At 52.9% G+C, this 20,923-nt stretch overlaps 1 protein-coding gene across 1 annotated transcript in view; it reads left to right on the top strand.

The window, feature by feature from the left end:
• The first annotated feature begins 1,425 nt into the window (after window positions 1-1,425).
• Window positions 1,426-20,923, top strand: part of LOC130486467 (pre-mRNA 3'-end-processing factor FIP1-like) — a 55,142-nt gene continuing 35,644 nt past the window's right edge. The window contains exons 1-4 of the mRNA XM_056859736.1: window positions 1,426-1,510; window positions 10,419-10,455; window positions 18,695-18,776; window positions 19,445-19,551. Coding sequence (XP_056715714.1) covers window positions 1,426-1,510; window positions 10,419-10,455; window positions 18,695-18,776; window positions 19,445-19,551 — 311 coding nt within the window. The remainder of the gene's footprint in view (window positions 1,511-10,418; window positions 10,456-18,694; window positions 18,777-19,444; window positions 19,552-20,923) is intronic.

Here is a 20,923-nt window from a genome sequence, read left to right as displayed (position 1 = left end):
AAGCCCTACATGGCTTAGGACCAGGGTATCTAAAGGACTGTCTTCTCCCATATGTCCTTGCCCAGGAATTAAGATCGCAGGGAGAGGCTCTCCTGACTGTCCCTTCAATCGAAGAAGCTTGTTGGGCGAGTACACAAGAGAGGGCCTTTTCAGTTGTTCCTCGATTTGGGAACCACCTCTCCTGGGAGGTGGGCCTGGCCTCCTCACTTTCAATCTTAAAGTGGCAGCTCAAAACGGTCTTATTTAGGGTTGCATTTAACTACAACCGTCCTAAACTGTGGTTTTAAATTTTTGTTTTAATACAAGGAACGGCAGCTAATAAATACTTTAAACAAATAATTAAATTCCGAATTCTTCCTAGAAACGAAAGGGACTAAACGGAGGCTATTGTACTCTGGTCCCATCCCAAGAAGGCAAGAGCCGCTGGAAAAGACAACCATGCTACGAAAATGTGAAGGCAGCGGGCAAAGAGGAAGAGCCAACGCTAGATGGATTGAGTCCATCCCGGAAGCCCCGGCCGGCCCTCATTTCGCAAGACCTGAGCGAGGCTGTTAACAGGAGGGCATGTTCGAAGTCATTCATTCGTAGGGTCGCCATAAGTCAGAGGGCAAACACACGCCTCGTATGTGCCTAGCTATTTATACAGCCTCATTCTAACCTCTTCCATTTGGCTCTTTCCAAAACCCTGGGAGGTGGGTTAGGTTCAGAGCAACGGGTCCCAGGTCACCCACCGAGCTTGTGTGGCGGAGCAGGGCGTCCGACCTGGTCGGACGCTGTAACCATTCTACCACCCTGCCCGGTGTGAAGGACACCGCCCGGGAGGCGCCGGCTGAACCAGGCCAGTCCCTCCAGCCGGGCGAGCGGCTCCTGTCCCCCCCCCCCCGGACGGCCCGCGGGATCCGTCAAGCGCGCCAAGGCCGGCGGGGCCAGAGCGAGATGCGCGTCGCGCAGGGGCAGAGGCGCGCAGCAGCAGCAGCAGCAGCAGGCGGCGGCGGCGGCGGAGGACCGGGCTGGCGGCCGGCCGCATCCTCGCAGCTCGGGGAGCCGCTCCGCCGGCGCGGGCGGAGGGGGGTCTGGCCTGCCGCCGGCTGCTGGGCGCTAGGACCTGGCCGCTCCTCTGGCCGCAGCAGCCCCGGCCGCCTCCCCGGCTCCCACGTTGCGAGGCGCCCCCCCAACCCAACCCAACCCAACCCACCGGCCGGCCGACCCTCCCTCCCTGCCTGCCTGCCTGCCTGCCGCGCCCCATCCTGCGCGCCTCTCCTGCGGGGGGGAGGCGAAGCGCGGCCGATGGCGGGGCGGTAGCCGGCGTTGCTGCCCCCTGGGCCCGCGCGGGATGGGGCTGGCGGGGGCGCGGGCCGGCCTCTGACCCCCCTCCGGCCGGGAGGCCGCCCCCTCCCCACCTCCCCCGGCCCTCGGCCCGCCGCCATGGCCACCGAGCTGGAGCCCGCCGGGGCCGGAGGCGCCGCGCCGCTGGAGGCGGACGAGGACGAGGAGCAGTGGCTCTACGGAGGTAGGCGGGCTCCTCGCGAGCCGGGCAGCGGGCGGGCGGGCGGGCGAGCGGCGCCCCTCCCACCCCGCCCCCCCCCTTTGGCCGGAGCCGTCGGGCCGGCCCAGCCCAGGCGGCCGCGATGAGGCGCCGGCCCAGCCCCGCTGCAGGTGGCCCCTCTCCTCTCCGGCCGGCGGGCGGGCGGGCAGGTGGGCGGGCGAGAGGCGCGGCGCTGGGCGCAGCGGGGCTTGGGTCCTCCTCTGCGGCGAGCAGCCCTGTGAGGCAGGCAGGCAGGCCGGCGTCGGGGTAGGGCCGGGGCATTGGTAGCCGGGCGGGGGCTTCCGAGGCCAGGCAAGGGAGGGGCGGGTGGGGACCCTGCGGCGGCGGCGGCAGCTGCAGCCCTGGAGCCAGGCTGCGGCCGGCGACCTGGGAGGGGCCGGCTGCGCCGCAGGCCACCCCCCTGGCCCACCGCTGGGCTCGGCTAGCCAGCCAGCCGGCCGCTCCCTAGGGCCTGGCCAGCGAACAGGCCAGCGGGCCCAAAGCCCCCCCACCCCACCGCACCCCAGAAGCGCTGCTCTCCCAGTGGCCCTGGGAAGGAGCCCGCTGGGGGCCCCGTCTGGGCGCTGGATGCTTTGCGGAGGAGCGCACGAAAAGAGGGGCGCCCGCCCCGAGGAGCGTACAGCCGCCGGAGTCAGCGGGGATGGGGTGGGGGTGGGGGGCAGCCCGGGGCTCCGTTCCACGTGCTTCGTGTTCAGTTGAGGAGGAAGGTTCAGCCACAGGAAAGGGGGGTCTTGACCAAGGTGGGCTTGTCCGGTTTTGGAGGAGATCTGAGAGGTGTAAGAGACAGCAGGAAGCAGAGGCCGCGCTTAAGGGAGGGGGCAGGGGCCCCCTCGATAGGGGGGCACAATACAATCAAACGCCAAGCCTGAACTGGTGTAACGTTTTCTTCTCAGCGTGCCATCGTTCAGCTGGTTTTCAAGATGATACCAGTTTGCTCAGAGGCTTAGTGAGGGCAGCAGGCCAAGCGTGGTCACGGCTTCTGATTGGCTTCTTTCTGCATTGTGTATTGTATAGTGCAGGTGAAGCAGAGGTGTTGGATGGCAGCACTCTTCGGGTATTTCTGTGCTCGTGAGCAGGACTGGGCTGGCCACATTGTAGAAATGTCTGGCTTCGGCACCAGCACTCGTAAGGGCCCGCAACTGGTCTTTATTTGCCCTGATGCTGGTTTTGGCCTGTCGTGGGCATGGACATGCAGCCAGCCTCACACCCCCCCCAACAAGCCCCATGTGGCCACTGCCGCCTCTCCTGCCACACGCCTTGATTGCCCTTAGACGGGCAAATGTGAGCCCAGCGAGTGATATTTGAGGGAGGGGGGCTGGGGGCCTCCAGTTGCTGATGCCTAAGCCAGAGGGGCCTTTGCCATAGGTTAGGCTGCTGCACGTGTTTCTCTTGCTGCAGCGAAGATGTTTCATGGGGCTGATTTGGTGCTGGAAGACCTGGCCGTGTTTGATGGCATCTGAGTCAAGGGCGGAATGCAGCCATTTTCTGTTCTGGGCACAGAAGAGTTTATTTGAGTGCTTCCCCACCCCCCACCCCCCGCTTTCAAACTGGGCCTCCTTTGTACATGCTCACGTGGTACAAAAGAGCATGGGATTGCCACTGCTTTTCTACCTTGTGTGAGAACTAAGCAAAAAAAAAAAAAAAAAATCGCCACCAAGGTTACAGTCCTGTGTGTGTTTACATGGGAGTGAGTGGTGCTGAAGTAACCTTATCCAGTGGCCATAGGCCAGTGGTCGGCAAACCGCTGTTCCCGAGCCACATGCGGCTCTTTGGCAACTTGAGTGCGGCTCTCGAGGAGGAGGCGGCGGCGCACTGCGGCTCCTCCCTGCATGTGGAGGCGGCGAGCGGCAAGCAGTCGCCTTGCCTCTGCTCCCCCCTGGCTCGCGGCTCTCCACCAGGGGGCGGAGGTGTGGGGTCACGGGGAAGCACGCCCCCTGGAGCCAGAGGGCGAGGAGCCGCAGGGAGTCGGCTGCGGCCGAGGTAGGGGCGGGGCGGGGACACGGGCTGGGGGCGCTGCCTTCTGCCTCGCCCTCCACTTCGGAGTCTCCCTCGCCGTGGCAGGGCTGGCTTCGTGGAGTCCGAGAACGTTTGGCCGGGCGTGGCTGCGGGGCACCGGGTGTGTGTGTGTGTGTGGGGGGGTTCATGTGCAGGTGACGATGGCTTTTCTCCTCGTTTGTGCATTGCCGTTGATGCACGGGAGGTTTTGCCTTGGGTTTGCTGCTCTGTAGATGCACATTACGGATACCATGGATCTCCAAAAAAACAAAAAACTAAACAAAAACAAATCAGTGGGTTTTAGATCAAATCAAGCCTGAACTGACCCTAGAAGCTAAAATGACTAAGTTGAGGCTGACGTATTTTGGTCACATCATGAGACGACAAGAGTCACTGGAAAAGACAGTCATGCTAGGAAAAGCTGAAGGTAGCAGGAAAAGAGGAAGACCCAACAAGAGATGGATGGACTCTATAAAAGAAGCCACGGCCCTAAGTTTGCAAGATCTGAGCAAGGCTGTTAAGGATAGGACACTTTGGAGGACATTGATTCATAGGGTCGCCATGAGTCGGAACGACTTGACGGCACTTAACACACACACGCACACACACACACACACAGAGAGAGAGAGAGAGAAAGAGAGAGAGATGCACATTTCCCCCCATCCAAATTCTCAAAACTCTGCAGGGGGGCTTAATTTTGAGTTTGGAGGATGCGCATGGGGGAAGATGTGCATCTACGGAGCGGCAAAGTTTAAGTTTAAGAAATTTGGCTCTCAAAAGAAATCTCAATCGTTGTACTGTTGATATTTGGCTCTGTTGACTAATGAGTTTGCCAACCACTGCCATAGGCCTTTTATGCAGGGACGTTTCCCTGCAGTCACCCCCGCCGACTGCTTCAGGGTTTCCTTTTGATTATGTATGCCTTTTCCATCCATCAGAGGTCACCTTGCTCTCCCCGTTCGTTTTGCCTGCATTTTCAAGATTCTGGCTAAAACAGCATCTGGAAAACACGGGCAAAATGCGCAGGGAGAGCGAGGCGACCTCTGACAGGCAGATAAGGCATGCATAATCAAAAGGAAGCTCCGAAGCAGCGGGGAAATGTCCCTAGGCTGTTTTTCCTTACAAACTGTCAGTGTTTCTGCATGTTTCCCACACTGGTTTGTTCAGGAAACCGTATTGAGGCTACAAAGTTAGGTTGTTGTTTTCTAAATGAGTAGATGGGTCGTTTAAAACGTTAGCTGTGTGGATCAACTTAATCAGTGAGGTCAAAATTCTAAGTGATTGGATTATAAATTGTGAGCACGCTTACTTAATTTTTGAAACTATTTCAGTCTGTTCAGCTTAATGCAGTAGATAATGAGCCAAAAGGAAAACATTAGTAACTAAATTAGAAATATAACCTGGGCCACCTAATGAGTGTGGTGTAGTGGTTAAGGTGTGAAACTAGGACCTGGGAAACCCAGGTTCGAATCCCCAAGGAAACTTGCTGGGTGACCTTGGGCCAGTCACACACTCTCAGCCCTGACCCTGGCTAGTATTTGGATGGGAGACCTCCAAGGAATACCAGGATCATGAAACGGAGGTAGGCAATGGCATACCACCTCCCAACGTCTCTGTTCTTGAAAAAAATGAGCCTGTGGTAATAAGAAAAAAGGAACAAGATTAATCAGTTGAAAATTTCACAGCCAGACATTCCCCCAAATCTTTTCTAAGTAGTTTGGATCTTTGTATCAACGTATGACCCTTTGATTTTACCTTAATTGGGAACGAGAAGATTTCAGGATGGTCTCTGCTTGCCTGCTGCTTACCTGGGTTTAAGTAAAGAATTGTCTTTGGGCAACTGGATGGGTAACATTCGCAGAAGTACTTTTTTCTTGGGTATTTAACATTCAGGCCACAAATGATTCATAAGATGGGCTGTTTCATGGCAAAAAGAAGAAAAGCTGGTTTTTATATGCCGATTTTCTCTACCTTTTAAGAAGAATCAAAGCTGCTTACAATCACCTTCTCTTCCCCTCCCCAGAACAGACACCTTGTGAGGTAGGTGAGGCTGAGAGGGTTCAGAGAGAACTGTGACTAGTCCAAGGTCACCCAGCAGGCTTCATGTGTAGGAGTGGGGAAACCAACCCGGTTCTCCAGATTAGAGTCCACCGCTCTTAACCACCACACCACGCTAGCAAGGACTTGTTCTTTGTTCTTCTGGGTGCAGACTAGACTAGATTTAACGGTCTTGGAGAACAATCCTAAGCAGGTCTCCTCAGTGCCAGGAAAGTGTTATTTGGATGGCACTGTATGTTGTTACCCAGTTGGGTGGTGGATTCCTCCTCACTGGAAGTCTTCAGGCCGAGGTTGGGCAGCTGCTTGTCAGTGTTGTGCTTGCTTTGGATTTCCTTCACTAGTTTATCAGCCACTTTCCAACACAACGATTCTAAGATATCTCACATGGTAAGAACTGGCTAGTGAGGATTTTGTGGCATAGTCGTTTGGGTGGACTGATTTTCTTGGCTGTGATAGTATTTTGGTGTTTCAAATGCCAGTCTTCCAGCGCTGTTGGATAAGCGTCTGCTGGAATTTGAGGATTGCGCTCCTGTGGGGATGCTGTTAGGACTTTGGCTGTGCCTAATTCTCCACTGGCCTGTTTGGCTGGAACTTCTGCTGCTGGTTTCCTAGTTCACACTTCCTTTACGCATCTGCCTGCTGAGCAAGCTAGTTCAGCTTTGGCAAAGTTCCTGTGTCCCGTATGGGCCAATCATAAAAGACCAGAAAGGAGAGTGGTGGGCTACCTACCAAGGTCAAAAATTTGTTCCTTGTAGAAAACTTGGTGTCAGGGAAAAGAGCTGGAGCTTAACTGTGTGTCTGTACAGGGGATTTTTTGGAGGGGGGCACTTAGGTGGCCTGTACGATTTGAAGTGCTACAGCACAGACACAGGTCTATCATCTCTGTGAGAACTAGGCCCCATCTGTGTTTTATAAGACAGTGAAGAACACAGTCCATGTAATACCTTTCATTAGGGCCAACCCAGTGACAAATAACTGTGTGCAAGCTTTTGACTTTCCCAGAACCCTTCATTAGACCAGGACACGTTTATCAGAAAATGGGCTGCTAAATGACAGCCAAGCAGAAGGCAAAGATAGTTATTCCCGACGCTTCGCCTCACGGTAGTTGCCACTGTGGTGAGGAATGCCCTGGCTAACCACTCCACCCTCGCTCATGTCTTTCCCCCCCGCCTATCACTCTTTGCACCTTCCTAGTTCCTGCTGGTAGTTCCACTCTGGACAAATGCTTGACGTTAGTTTTTTCCACCTTTCCATCTGTGTCCCAGGATATAGTGTGCTGAGACAAGCAGAGAGTACTTATGGGATATTTTACCTTTTGAGTTTGGAGCAAGTGTCAAGTTGTATTCCAGGTAGGTAGCAGATTGGGGCAATCCATGGTTCAGAGAACAAATTGGGTTCTGTACTGGCTAAATAAAGACGGGTCTTCTGCTTCTGTATACTTGGTGTATAAAACTGTATTCACTTCTTTCTACCATGCCCCTTTCCAGAGGCTCAAGGAAGGTAACTGCACTTGTTTCTAATGCTCGCGCACATGCAAATGCAGTATCTGATTAAACTTAAGTCATCCCACATCTGCTAGCTTAGTTCTGGCCTTTGACTGCTAGCCCAGGAGCTGGCAAAGCACTCTTTCACTCCTCGTATAAATGGCAGCATAGGCTGTGGCAGAGTTCTGTGATTGGTGGCCTCATCTGTTCTCCCAAGAGTTCAAACCACTGCAAAAGCAAGCGGGAGGGAGCAGCTGTGTTTCATCAGGAGAGGACCTTGTGCTAAAACCTCCATCACTGTTCCCTCTGGCAAGGAGGGAGTTAAGGAGTCTTTTGCCCAAAACTCAGCACACACTGAGCGAAATTGTTGGTCCTTTGGCCCTTGCTCAGTTCAAAATAAGCCTTCGTTAAAACTGAACTGCCGATTAATATGGTATAGGAGAACCAAAAAATGAAGCTGTGATCCACTACTCATTACTTTAAGCACTGAGTAGGGCTGTTGATTCGGTTCGGCCCGAACTGAAAAACAGCCGAATTTCTCTCAATTCGGCAGTTTTTCGGTTCGGACGAACCGAACTCAAAAAGGGGGGGACCGGGGAGCCGAATTGGCCGAGTTCGGGGTGTTCCCGAATAAATTCGGCCGATTCGGGCCCTTTCCCCCACCCCACGCGCCTTCAGGGAGCTTCCCTGGAGACGCGCGGGGTGTCCTTTAAAGGGATCTGCGCCTCCTGGCTGGGAGGCGCAGATCTGTTTAAAGGGCACCCCGCGCCTCTCCAGGAAAGCCCCCTAGAGACGCGCGGGGTGCCCTTTAAACAGATCTGGTCCTCCCGGCCGGGAGGCGCAGATCTGTTTAAAGGGCACCCCGCACCTCTCCAGGAAAGCCCCCTGAAGGGGGCGGGGTGCCCATTAAACAGATCTGCGCCTCCCGGCCGGGCCCTTTCCCCCACCCCACGCGCCTTCAGGGAGCTTCCCTGGAGACGCGCGGGGTGCCCTTTAAAGGGATCTGCGCCTCCTGGCTGGGAGGCGCAGATCTGTTTAAAGGGCACCCCGCTCCTCTCCAGGAAAGCCCCCTGAAGGGGGGCGGGGTGCCCTTTAAAGGGATCTGTGCCTCCCGGCCGGGAGGCACCGATCATTTTAAAGGGCACCCCGCGCCCCTCCAGGAAAGCCCCCTGGAGGCGCGCGGCGGGTCCCCGCCCCCCCAGCCCTGCCGGGACTCCCGTCAAGGCTGGAAGGGGGGGTCTGGAAGGGTCTGGGGGGGAGGCTTTAAGTAGATCTGCGCCTCACAGCTGGGAGGCGCAGATCTGTTTAAAGGGCCCCCCGCGGGCCTTCAGGGAATCCCCCTGAAGGCGCGCGGGGGGGCGAATTTTCCCCCGAACTCCGGATCCCCCTGAATTTCCGGGGATCCGAAGCGGTGGAGTTCGGACTTCGGCACGGCCCGAATAAAAACGGGCTGAATTCAGCCGAATCCGAACTATACCGAATTTTTTTTTTCAACAGCCCTAGCACTGAGTACTGCTGTGGAATGTGGTAGGCCCACTCTGGAATGTGTGTTGTCCAGTGTGATTGTGGCACATTTCTGAAAATAGAAACATTGCTGAGTTCACTCTGCGGGAATGTGCATAGCAGGACCTTTTATGTTGCGGCACCACAACTTCAGAATGCACTTCCTGAATGGCAGTGCCCACCCGGTTATGCCGCGCTCTAGTGAAGGCCTTCCTGTTCCATTTTCTAGTGGGATTCATTTAGGCTGCTGCCTGAGATCTCATTTTTATACTGTTATTCATTCTTTTGTATTTAAAATCTCCAAATTTTTAATTTTTTGCCTACTCCTGTTGGTATTGTTAGATGAATAAGTGGTCTTAAAGTTTTGCAAATGCGATAAAATAGCAGTTATTCACACTCCAGACGGCCTGTCTTCTGTAAGTGAATGCTGAACCTCCTCCATAGCTGCCTTTCGATGTCTTTTGTCATGCATGGCGTAACATTTTTTGCCTATTTTAAAAAAAGAAGTGATCTGGTTTCTCTCCTTCAGAAAGAAGGCCTTTGTTGTTTTCAAACTAGCTGTTTATAAGATTGAGGAATTTTGAAAATTGGGAAAACAAAACCGCAAGACAAGCTCCTCAGTTCTTAGCAAACGTTAATGAAAACCATTCATGTGTTCCCAAGATGCCGAAGTCAGTTTTGAGAGAGCAGTTTTCCCTGTTTCCAGTTGAATAGTTCCTTCCTGTACAAAACTTAACTCTGGTTTTAAGGTTTTTATTAGGGCATTTCTATGCTTTGTGTGTGTGTTTGTGTGTGTGTGTGTGTTTGCCCCAAAGTGACCCAAAGCAGCTTTTGGGGAATTCACAAGTACAATAACTCCCACTTTAATAATACAATTTAAATAAATAGATGAAAACAAAGAAAGCATTAATGTAGCCTGGGGCTGCTTCTGGTCTACCAGGCTGCCCAATGCAGGCCTTGGACTGCAAGCAGCAGCTTCCCAGCCAAGGGCTGAAGGTCCTTTGTCTGTTGCCCTTTGGCTCACACCTCTGCCTGAAGAAACGAATTCAGCCCAAATGGTACTCAGCTGCTGCTCCCTTCCCTACCAGTAGCAGTGCTGGCTCAATTTTATTGGTAAACCCAACCATTTTGAACTTTAAGGGGAAATGGTATGAAGTATCTTAAAAAAAATAACTTGGTAAATATCAAAGTCTGCTGCCTTCTCCAGCGTGGAGCCAATGGGCTCAGCTGGCTCTCAGAGTGGTTTCCACGCATCTGCTGCCAGAGATGCCAGGGGTTGGACCTCTGATATCCTAGGTGCCACACATGGGCACCAGTTCTGAAAATAGAGTGCAGGGAGGGTTCGGGCACCCCCTTGTTTGGAAAATTACTGCAATCTAGGATTTGCCGCTGTTGCACAGGATGAGAGGGTCTGGTTTCAGATCCCTAATAAGTCCACGCAGCCAGATCTTTTATCTAGGGCAGATAGCCTGTTTATGCTGTTTTGCACGCAGGTCAGCCTTGTGTGTTGGTATCACTCGGCCAAATTGCATGAAGCTGCAAATGTGTTTTAGAGCCTGAATTCACCCACCAGAGAGGAAGACTGGGAAGTGTGGGGCACACACCAGCCGGGCCCAGGGGAGGATGGCCTCTCGTTCTCTGGGGCCCTGTTCCCTTTACCGGCCAGCTCTTTGAGGGGTGTCTCTGGCCTGAGGATTGGCGTTGCCAGTCTGTGGTGCGTTTTGCAGGTAGGAATGCGTGCCACCATAGTGATCTATTGTAAGTGTTTGGAGCTTTCCTTTTTCCGATAGTTATGTGTGATTTCTCTCTTTTTTTCCTTGCTGTATTTTCAGATGACAGTGGTAAGCAAGAAGATGGACCAATCCCTGGGTAAATATTAAAAATTATTTGTTTAGCCAAATGTACATTTGTGGGAATGTCTTAGCTATGTAGCTCCACTGCTCCACGTGGCCCTGGCTTCTAAAAGATTCGAAATTCAGATATTCCAGAATGCTGGACTAGGATTTGGGTGACCCAGGTTTGAATCCTCGCTCTGTGGTGGAAACTTTCTAGGTGACCTTGGGCCAGATGCACATACTCTCGGTCTAGCGTACCTCACTGGGTTGGTGTGCGAATAAAATGGGAGGACAGGAAAACTATGTAAGCCACTTTGGGCCCTCATTGGGGAGAAGGGTAGGGTGTAAATAAAGTAAATAATAGAAATAATTATGACAATAAACCCTTTCCTCCTCCTAGCCATTGTAGCCATGTTTGCTAGTCATTGTGAGGGGAAGGTGGGGCCCACAGGCTCGGCATTACAGGGCGAAGGTGTCTGGTGCATAACACTGCAGAGCACAGATGAAAGCAAGGTCCGGTCCAAAAGATCCCACCGGAGTTCTGTGGACCAATCCTAATTGAGCAAGAGGGTTTGTGTAATTTAACAATATTTGTGTGCCGTCAACTTATGGCGACCTTGTAAGATTTTCAAGTGAAGAGATGAGCTTTGCTATAGCAAAGAGGTGCTTTGCTATTGCCTGCCTCTGCGTACCAGCCCTGGTCTTCTGGGGGTGGGGTGGGGCAGTCTGTTGTCCAAGTACCAAGTCTTCTGAGCTTCCAAGGCATTACAAGATTGGGCTAGGCTGGGCTATCAGGCTGCAAAGGTTTATGTACAAAGGAGCATTTTTTTTCCTGTTAGGGTGCTGGGAGCTCCCACTCCTTCTTGTGCCCCTAGTCTGCTAGTGTCAAATCAGGATATGTCTTTCAATTCAGAAGCTTCATAGGAGTGTTGCACTCCTGCTTCTGGGGGTGCTGAGCCTTCTCACCACTCAGTAATAACTCCCCCTGCCCTTCTTCTCTTTGTACCCACGTCCATGCGTCTGTCTGAGTCTTGGCACATGAAGATTGATGTCAGGAGCAGGCCATGAGGATGGTATGTGGTAGTGTTGTTGTGCTGCTTCCAGGTGCTGTTGTGCTATTCTGTCCAAGGCCAGTCTAAGCCCCGTGTTTAGTCTTCATAGATTCCCATACTGTGGGAATCGCCGAGTGCTCCTTCCTGCCTGTTGGGGGTTGCCTGGGTAACCGGTTATCTCCTTTTGCTCTCCCATATATACTGTGTGCCTTGCCTTTGACCCTTACTAGTGTCCTTTTGAATATGGCTTCTGAAACCTGTCGATTCTAACCAATAAAACTGCTTTCGTGGATTTGCTGTCTGCTGAAATCTGTTTATGGGTTTGCCGCAGGGCTAGAGCTTACATTAGGACACTAGTCCTATCCTTACTTGTTGACCTTGGCTGGAGCCCTGGAGGGTTCGCCTAGACACTCGTCTCCTCGGTTTGGGGCGCAGGACGAGCTCCCCGAGGACCCCGACTTTCTGCGTGCCGTCTTGGAGGAGGCGCAGCGGACTTACGCAGAGTCCACCAGGCTGGTTGGGCTGGTGATTGATCCGTGGCGTCGCCTGGCAGCGGCGACCCCCTGGAAGACTCAGGACGCTGATCTATGTGCCCACAACGACCTTTTGGGGCTAGATACTTTGCTGGAGGAGGCCCGGTTGGCGCAAGAGGACTTTGCTCTCCTAACTCAGTTGTTGGCTGAGCTTGCGCTCCGCGGGACGCGACAGGAGTCAGCGGCCCCAGTTCAGGGGCCTGAGTTCTGTTTCCCAATGGCGGGGGCTCAGGGGGGAGACGTTCCGCAAACTGTTCCGGATCCCGCCCTATGCCGCTGGGGAGTACAGAACGCTGCCGCCAGGACAGTCCTGGTTCTTATGGATTTCACTCCGACCATGGCGACGTCGGTCGACGTCGAGAAGATACTAACTCCTGAATTCGGTCCTGCCCCTGCGGATCTGGCTCAACAGGTCCAACCGCTTTTGGGCCAGCACAAGGAAATCCAAATGCTCTTGGAGTAAGCGGCCGAACCAATTGTGACGGCTGCCGCCGCCGTAAACTCGAGGCGGACCGAGCACTCGCTGACCGGAGGCGGGCGGAGGAGCAACTGTTGCGGCCGCCGCTTGGGCGCGGGTGATGGCAGAAACTGGAGCACGGTCGATAGTTAGCGGGGGACTGGACTGGTCTTTCCCCTCGTTTTCTTTGGGCTCCCCGGAACCTGGCCTGCCCCGGGAAGTGGCGCGCAGGCAACGGCTCACCTTTGCTCCTGATTTGCAAGAGTATTCGGAGGAGGAGGACTTGTATGCAGAGGAGGGCGACTGGAATACGAACTACCGAGTCAGCCAAGCCCGACGGACTGGGGGGGCTGAGGAGGAGATCCATGCCTTGAGGTTTCAAAACCGAGAGCTGTTGGATCGTATGGCCCGTATGCAGGACCAAATGGACGTGTTGATGTGTGAGTACGGTTGCCTACAGCGAGCTCAAGGGGTGCCTGCACAGGCACCGGTCCCAGGCCAACAACCCCCGGGCCAGCAGCCTCCGATGCAGCCGGCTCTGGCTCAATTGGCTCCAGGGCAACCTCTGGTGCAACCGCCTCCGGGGCAGCCGGCCCCGGCGCAACCGCCTCCGGGGCAGCCGGCCCCGGCGCAACCGCCTCCGGGGCAGCCGGCCCCGGCGCAACCGCCTCCGGGGCAGCCGGCCCCGGCGCAACCGCCTCCGGGGCAGCCGGCCCCTGGTCAACCACCAGCAGCACCACCAGTGGGACCGGTCCAGCCTTTGGTCCCGGTCATGCAGTGGAAGCAACCCCGTTTGCGAGTGACATTTGATGGCTCCGCGGATGCTTTGCCCTGTTTCCTACACCAGTTAAATGAGAGAACAAGGGCATTCCTTTCCCACGGAAGACAGCCGAGTAAGATTCGTTTCCTCACTTTTGACTGGAAAGGCTGCAGAATGGATGGTCCTCCAGTTTGATACCTGGGCCCGCTCCATACGGTCGCTTAATGAATTCATGCGAGCATTGAGAAGACGTTTTGAGGATCCATTTCAAGGGGAGAAGGCCAAAGCGGCCCTCCTACAACTCCGTCAAGGATCCTCCTCAGTCCGAGAGTTTGCGGATGAGTTCCAAAGACTCGCTAATAAAATAGTGGATTGGACTGAAGCTACCCAGGTGCATTACTTCAGAGCAGCGTTGCATCCTGAGATTCTAAACTGGGCATACATGCAGCGAGACCCAGCCACCTTGGAAGAGTGGATTTTACTGGCGGAGGAAGTGGAAAGCTGCCGCCAGCTTATTTCCCTTGCCCAACGGCAGGCCAGGGAGGGGGGAAGCCAGAGAAACCCTCCCAAACCTGCCGCTCCTCAGGCCCTGCGGAGGCCTGCGTTGCGGTTTCAAAGGGGAGCCTGCCTCGTTTGCGGTGCCATGGGTCACTTCGCTGCCACTTGTCCGTCACGTCTGGGACTGCCGAGTCCCACTCCCCAGCCAGAGGGGACTCCTCGCGGGAGAGGACGCGCTCGGGGGAGAAGCACCACAGCCGAGCAGAGCATCGCTCCAACACAAAAAGCGCCCCCAGCTCTGCACGCCAGAGAAGTGACAACGGACCTTTCGCCAGAGGACCCGTCGGGGTCCAGGATTACAGTTACTACTCCTGGGGAGGGTAGCTCCGCTTCTTCAGAGGAGGGTGACCACTGGAGCTCCCCAGCCCTTAACTTGGATTCTCCCCTTGAACAGCCAAAAAACGGACTGGGTCTGCGGTAGAAGGAGCGATACCGCAGACCTCCGCAGGTGTTCCTGCAAAACCTGAGGCTCCTTTCGTGGTGAGTGAAGTAGAAGAGACTGTATGTAGATGTGATATTATGACATTATAGAAAAGGTCCTCAATTACAAGTTAAGGCCTTAATAGACTTTGGATGTGCCCGCTCGTTAATTAACTAAACCACCTTTAAGGCGCTCCAAGTGAAATCAGTCCCTTTGCCGGCACCTGTTCAATTTTCTCAAATGGATGGCAGTGATTTCAGGGGGGGGGCAGTCGACCGTCGCACTGACGGAGTGGCGATGGGAGTTGGCCACCATTGGGAACAAATCAACTTTACTATTGTGCCCAATGTTCGATATGCTGTGGTGTTAGGAGCAAATTGGCTCAAAGGACACAGTCCCACCATAGACTGGGAAGCTGAGACTTTAACGTTCAATAGCCCGCTGTGTGAGTTACACCGACATGAAGTGGCCATTAAAACCGTAATCAAACCAACTCCTGCCCTGGCCTCGGACACCTCCAGTCCGACCCAAGTGCGGCCCGAATATCAGGACTTTGCAGACGTGTTTAATGTGCAGGAGTGTGATGTGTTACCCCCCCCCCCACCGCTGGGCAGACTGTGCTATTGAAGTGGTGGGGAATGGAAAACTGCCAAAGAATAAGATCTACCCAATGAGTCCTACGGAAAGGACGGTGCTCCGCGAATTCTTAGACAAGAACTTGGCTCGCGGTTTCATCCGACCTTCCACCGCGCCCTATTCGGCACCGGCTTTCTTCGTGTGTAAGAAAACAGGAGATTTGCGTTTGTGTATTGACTTTCGAAAACTCAATGCTGTTACTCAAACGAATGCTTATCCCATCCCCCTCATTTCTGATCTCTTGGGACAATTGGAGGGACACATTTTCACCAAATTGGACTTAGTTGAGGCTTATTACAGAGTCAGAATCCGGGAGGGGGATGAATCTTTGACAGCCTTTTCCAGTTGCTTTGGGATGTTCGAATGTATGGTAATGCCTTTTGGATTAAAAGGGGTCCCGGGGGTCTTCATGCAACTCATTAGTGAGATCCTCCATGATCTACTGTTCAAAGGAGTGGTGGTCTATTTAGATGATATTCTCATTTACTCTAAAACCGTGGATGAGCATGTTGCCTTGGTTCGAGAGGTGTTGCAATGTCTCAGAGACAATCAGTTGTATGCCAAAGTGTCTAAATGCGAGTTCCATAAAAAGCAATTGACTTTCCTAGGATATATTATCTCGCACCAGGGACTGACTATGGATCCTGAAAAAGTGCAAGCGGTGCTCGGTTGGGAACCACCCTCTACCCGTAAATAGGTCCAAAGATTTCTAGGGTTCGCGAATTTTTACAGGGCGTTCCTCCCATATTTCGCTCAGATTGCGCTACCCATCACGAACCTCCTTAAAACTAAGGGAAAGGGGAATACAGCCACCTTACCCAACGCCCGGGTGGAGTGGACCCCCCAGTGTCAAGCCGCCTTCGATAGTCTTAAGCAGCTTTTTACATCTGAACATGTTTTGCAGCACCCAGACTGCAATCAACCATTCGTAGTGCACATAGACGCTTCCGACGTAGCGATGGGGCTCCTGCAGTGGGGGGAGGATGGGCACTTGCATCCGTGCGCTTATTTTTCCAAAAAGTTCACTCAATCTGAACTCAATTGGGCCGTTTAGGAAAAGGAAGCCGCTGCGGTAAAGCATGCCCTGACAGTTTGGAGGCAGTTTTTAGACGGTTCCAAGGTGCCTTTTGAAGTGTGGTCCGATCACTAAAACCTAGAGGCCCTAACGGGGGCTCGCAAGCTGTCCGCGAAGCACATGCCCTGGGCGGATTTCTTTGCCCAATTTCGATTTGTCCTAAAATATGTACCAGGGAAGCAAAACCTTCTGGCTGACGCTTTATCCAGACTTCCCCAATATCCCACCAAGGTTGATCGGCCCACAGAGTCGCTCTTCACCCCTGCCCAACGAGGTCTATTGCCCACCTTAGCCGTACAAACCCGTTCTCAGACCCAATCCCCACCGCCGCCACTTTCGGTGGGAGTGGAAGCCCCACGCCCGGATGAGCCGGCAGTGCCACCCGCCTTGCTTCCTCCTCCCCCTGAGCGACTGACAGCCATGGTTCCCGAGGTGCGGGGGCCTGAGCGCACTTGGACCTGTGTCGTCTTTGTCCCCTGTCCAGCTGCCCGCCGGCACAACACCGGAGGGGGTGGAAGGACTGATTCCTTTACGGAGACTCTTTGCAGTTACCAAGCGGAACTTTCCTCGCAGGCCCTTCCAGCTACTCTAATTAAACACAGGGAATTTTGGTACAAAGATTCTAAATTGTATGTTCCGGAAGTGTTGTGGGGGGAGGTTTTGGGTTTGGTTCATGGAAGTGATTGCAATGGACTTCATGACGGACCTACCCCCTAGTGGGGTAAAGACAGTTCTTTGGGTGATTACTGATCTGTTTTCGAAACAGATGCATCTTGTACCCTGCGCAGGTATCCCTTCCGCCCCGAAATTGGCCCGCCTCTTTGTGTCGCATGTCTTCCGTCTCCATTCCTTTCCACGCAAGATAGTGACGGACAGGGGTTCAAATTTAGTGGCCAAATTTTGGAAAGCTTTTCTCAAATTGGTCGGAGTAGAACAAGGGCTGTCTAGTGCCTTCCATCCCCAAACGGATGGTCAAACTGAACGGGTGAATGCGGTGTTGGAATGCTATTTACGCTGTTATGTTAATTACCATCAAGATGATTGGGTAGACCTGTTGCCTTTTGCTGAATATGCTTATAATAATGCGGTTCACCAATCCACAGGGTTCAGCCCTTTCCCGGTTGTCCATGGTAAAGAGTGGCCCCGCTGGTCATGTTGATGTTTCTGAGGAGGAGGGGGGAGCTGACATGGTCGGATGGGTGCGTTCCATTCAAACAACCTCGCCATGGCTGGTTAAAAATCTGGAGCAAGCCAAACGAAAATACAAGGCTCAGGCTGACAAACATCGCTCCCCCAGTAAGAAATGCAAGGTGGGGGATCTCGTCTATCTGTCCACCAAGAACCTGCGATCCACCTGCCCATGTGATAAACTCAGTGCCAAGTACGTGGGTCCGTTCCCCATTTCCCGGATTATTAATCCAGTGACTGTAGAACTCTCCGTGCCCAAGTCTCTACGGAGAATTCATCCTGTGTTCCATGTCAGTCTTTTAAAACCAGTCTTTTAAAATTCCTTCCCAAAAATGGCATTCTGAGCCACAACCCGAAGTGCCTGAAATGGTGAGGGGGGAGGAACATTTTGAAGTAGCTAAAATACTAGATTCTCGCATTCGCTACGGTACCCTTTAATACCTGGTCCGCTGGAAACATTTTAGTCCTGCACAGGATGAATGGGTGCACGCCTGTGATGTCTCCGCCCCCCGCTTGGTACAAGAATTCCATGCCGCCTACCCTCACAAACCCACGGTGGGAGGGTGAAGGGGGGTCTTTAGGGGGGCAGAATGTCAGGAGCAGGCCATGACGATGGTATGTGGTAGTGTTGTTGTGCTGCTTCCAGGTGCTGTTGTGCTATTCTGTCCAAGGCCAGTCTAAGCCCCGTGTTTAGTCTTCATAGATTCCCATACTGTGGGAATCGCCGAGTGCTTCTTCCTGCCTGTTGGAGGGGGGGTTTCCTGGATAACCGGTTATCTCCTTTTGCTCTCCCATATATGCTATGTGCCTTGCCTTTGACCCTTACTAGTGTCCTTTTGAATATGGCTTCTGAAACCTGTCGATTCTAACCAATAAAACTGCTTTCGTGGATTTGCCGTCTGCTGAAAACTGTTTATGGGTTTGCCGCAGGGCTAGAGCTTACAGTTGATGCTATACCTTTTTGAGCCTCTGGGCAACTTTGAATTCTCATACATCATGGTGGGTGCATCCACAAAATGGCTGTCACAAAATGGCTGCAGCAGCTTTTCTTCAGTTATACAAGGAAGATGCTGTGATGCCAAAGCAGAGTTTTAAAAAATTTGCAGTGAAATCTCCAGTGGCCAGTCAGAAGCCTTGCTGGGCCCCACTTGGCACTTGGCACTGCCCACTTGCTGGGCCCCACTTGGCACTTGGCACAAGCCCCACTTGGCACTGCCCACTTTCTAGAAACACTTGGCAGGTACCTGGAAAGGTGTTGATAGGTGCCATGTGGCACTCATGCACACCATGTTGGTGACCCCTGCTATAACATGTCACTAGATTGTAAGTGTTGTATGAACTGAGAATCAGATGAGGCATAGGGCCACAACTCTTCATTGCTATGCAAATTGAGCATCAGTATAACCAACCCTGAACTGCCTTTCGTATTCAGGAAACTGCCCTTCCAGAATGATGAATATTTGGGGAGGCATCTCCCACAGCTAAACACTGCAGATGGCACTGTATTGACCTGCAAATTGTTAGCCGTTATGACTGAAATGCTTTTCAGTAGTAGGCGTAATGTGGGCCTGTTTTGTCCGTCTCTTTTGCCAGACACTCTGAGTCGCATCCTTTGCAAGATGTTCCCCAGGAGAGCAGGATTGTCAGCTGTGAAGACCGAGATCTGTTGCAGCAGGTAAGTGGGATAAGCAGAGTCTGTAGGTTACAGTCGTGGTTCTTAAACCTTCTTGTGGTCCCCAGGATGGGAGGATGCTGTGGAAAGAAGTGTGAAAACTCAGTTTGGGGCCAGCCGGCAGCCTGTCACCTCCTCCCACTGCATGGGGTTCGAGGCAAGCTAAGCCCACTCAAATCAGGTTCGTAGCAGTGTAGGTTTGGGAGGGAATTCTGTGGTGAGCACAAGTGTGGACAGAAGAAAGTGTGTCTCATACATGCCTCCATCCAAATGGGTTTGCTTTCCCATTTGGTCCCAGTTTCGCACTACCCTAACCTGAGGGTAAGGAAAAAAACCTTCTTTCTGCTGTCCCTTTCCGAATTGCTGCCAGCCGACTTGCTGCACACCCGACTTAAAGGGACCTGCTCAGTCTCAGCAAAAGATCATAAGCAGCGCATCCCGGGGTCTTTGACAAGGCGATGAGGTGTCTTACTCAACTTCAGAGGAAGTAACTGAAACCTTAAACAGGGTGAAAGCAGAGAGAGGGTACTGGAATTCTGAATACATGGAAGCGGTCCTGATAATATCAGGCGTAAAGCAGTGCTATCAAATACTACAATGCCGGCATTGAGATGCAGATATCAGAGAAACAAGGGATGAGGAAAAACACGCTTGTTGTGTGTCTGTTTTAGGCTCTTCCCAGTGGCGAAGATGACGAGGAAGACAGTGAGAGTGACAGTGACGATGATGATATCCGAGTCACCATTGGTAACATCAAAACCTGCGCCCCATCTTACATGTAGGCACCTTGGCCTTCTTGCCTGTTCTAGGTTCATTCTTTACTTCTGAGTTTAATTTACTTCCTGTTTATTTCTCCACCTCATGAACTCAAGGCATGTTACAGCTTTTTTTGTTTTTCCATGTAAGATGCAGACCTGCCTCCAGGATCTGTTTGGGGAGGTATCCCTGCCTTGCTTGCAAAAGGTCCCAAGTTCAGTCCCTGGCAGTTAAAGGATCTCGGCAGCAACTCTGGCAAAGACGTCTCTCTGCCTGAGAGCCTGGAGAGCAGCAGCTTGGAGCAACCAGGGCTGAGTCAGACTCCAGATCCTGTGTGGGTGGATAATGTCCACTGAAGTATATGGATGCAGGGTGGGGGCCTAGTGATCCAATCCAGTAGTTCTGCCCCCTCCCTATCTCCAAGTCTCACATATTTTTCCTGTTGGTCGCCCAGGGTCCTACACACCAAACATGCATCAATATGAATGTTTTCCCACTTTTCAACAGTGAACATGCAAAGACACTCTTGGAAACAGGATCATGCATGTGCTGTGCTCGAGGTCAGCCAAGGGACGGGGTCCGGGGTCCGGTGGGTGAGATTTCCACCATCACCACCCATTGCCCATGTATATTTCTACATTCTCTGACCATCTGCTTGGGATCTGGAGAACACAGTTATGTGCATTTGTAAGGAAGCCATGAACTGAGGGCTTGTGGGGAGGGAAGTGATTTAGAAATGGTGTCGCTCTCACTAAGCAAGACTGTGCTGGTGCTGATCTTGTGGGCTAGACAAGTAGCTTCCAGCTGAATTCACTTGGAACCTTGGAAGTCTGGTGCTTTGGCCCACTTTCCCAATAAGTTTCGGACTAGGTGGACAGTACTCAGCACTCAACTTCCCCCAGCATTTCAAGGCTGCTGGACAGCAAAAAGCAAGCTCACTCTGCTATGGGGAGGGGTAGTTTTACATTTAAAAACATTTAATTGTGTCTGGTGTGTTCAGAGGAATCTCCTAAGGGGGATGGAACACCTTCCCTAAGAAGAAAGGCTGAAGAATGTGGGACCTTCCAGTTTAGAAAAGAGGCAACTTAGACTCATAGAATCATAGATTTGGAAGGGACCATCAGGGTCATCTAGTCCAACCCCCTGCATAATGCAGGAAATTCACAACTACCTCCTCACCACACCCCCAGTGACCCCTACTCCATGCCCAGAAGATGGCCAAGGTGCCCTCCCTCTCATGATCTGCCTCAGGTCATAGAAGCAGCATTGCTGACAAATGGCCACCTAGCCTGTGCTTAAAAACCTCCATGGTGGGAGAGCTTACCACCTCCCGAGGAAGCCTGTTGCACTGAGGAACCGCTCTAACTGTTAGAAAATTCTTCCTAATGTCTAGA

This window comes from Euleptes europaea, chromosome 13, assembly GCF_029931775.1.
Source record: "Euleptes europaea isolate rEulEur1 chromosome 13, rEulEur1.hap1, whole genome shotgun sequence".
Taxonomy (NCBI): Eukaryota; Metazoa; Chordata; class Lepidosauria; order Squamata; family Sphaerodactylidae; genus Euleptes; species Euleptes europaea.
The sequence above is the reverse complement of the archived record's forward strand: the minus strand, read 5'-3'. Positions and strand labels throughout refer to the sequence as shown.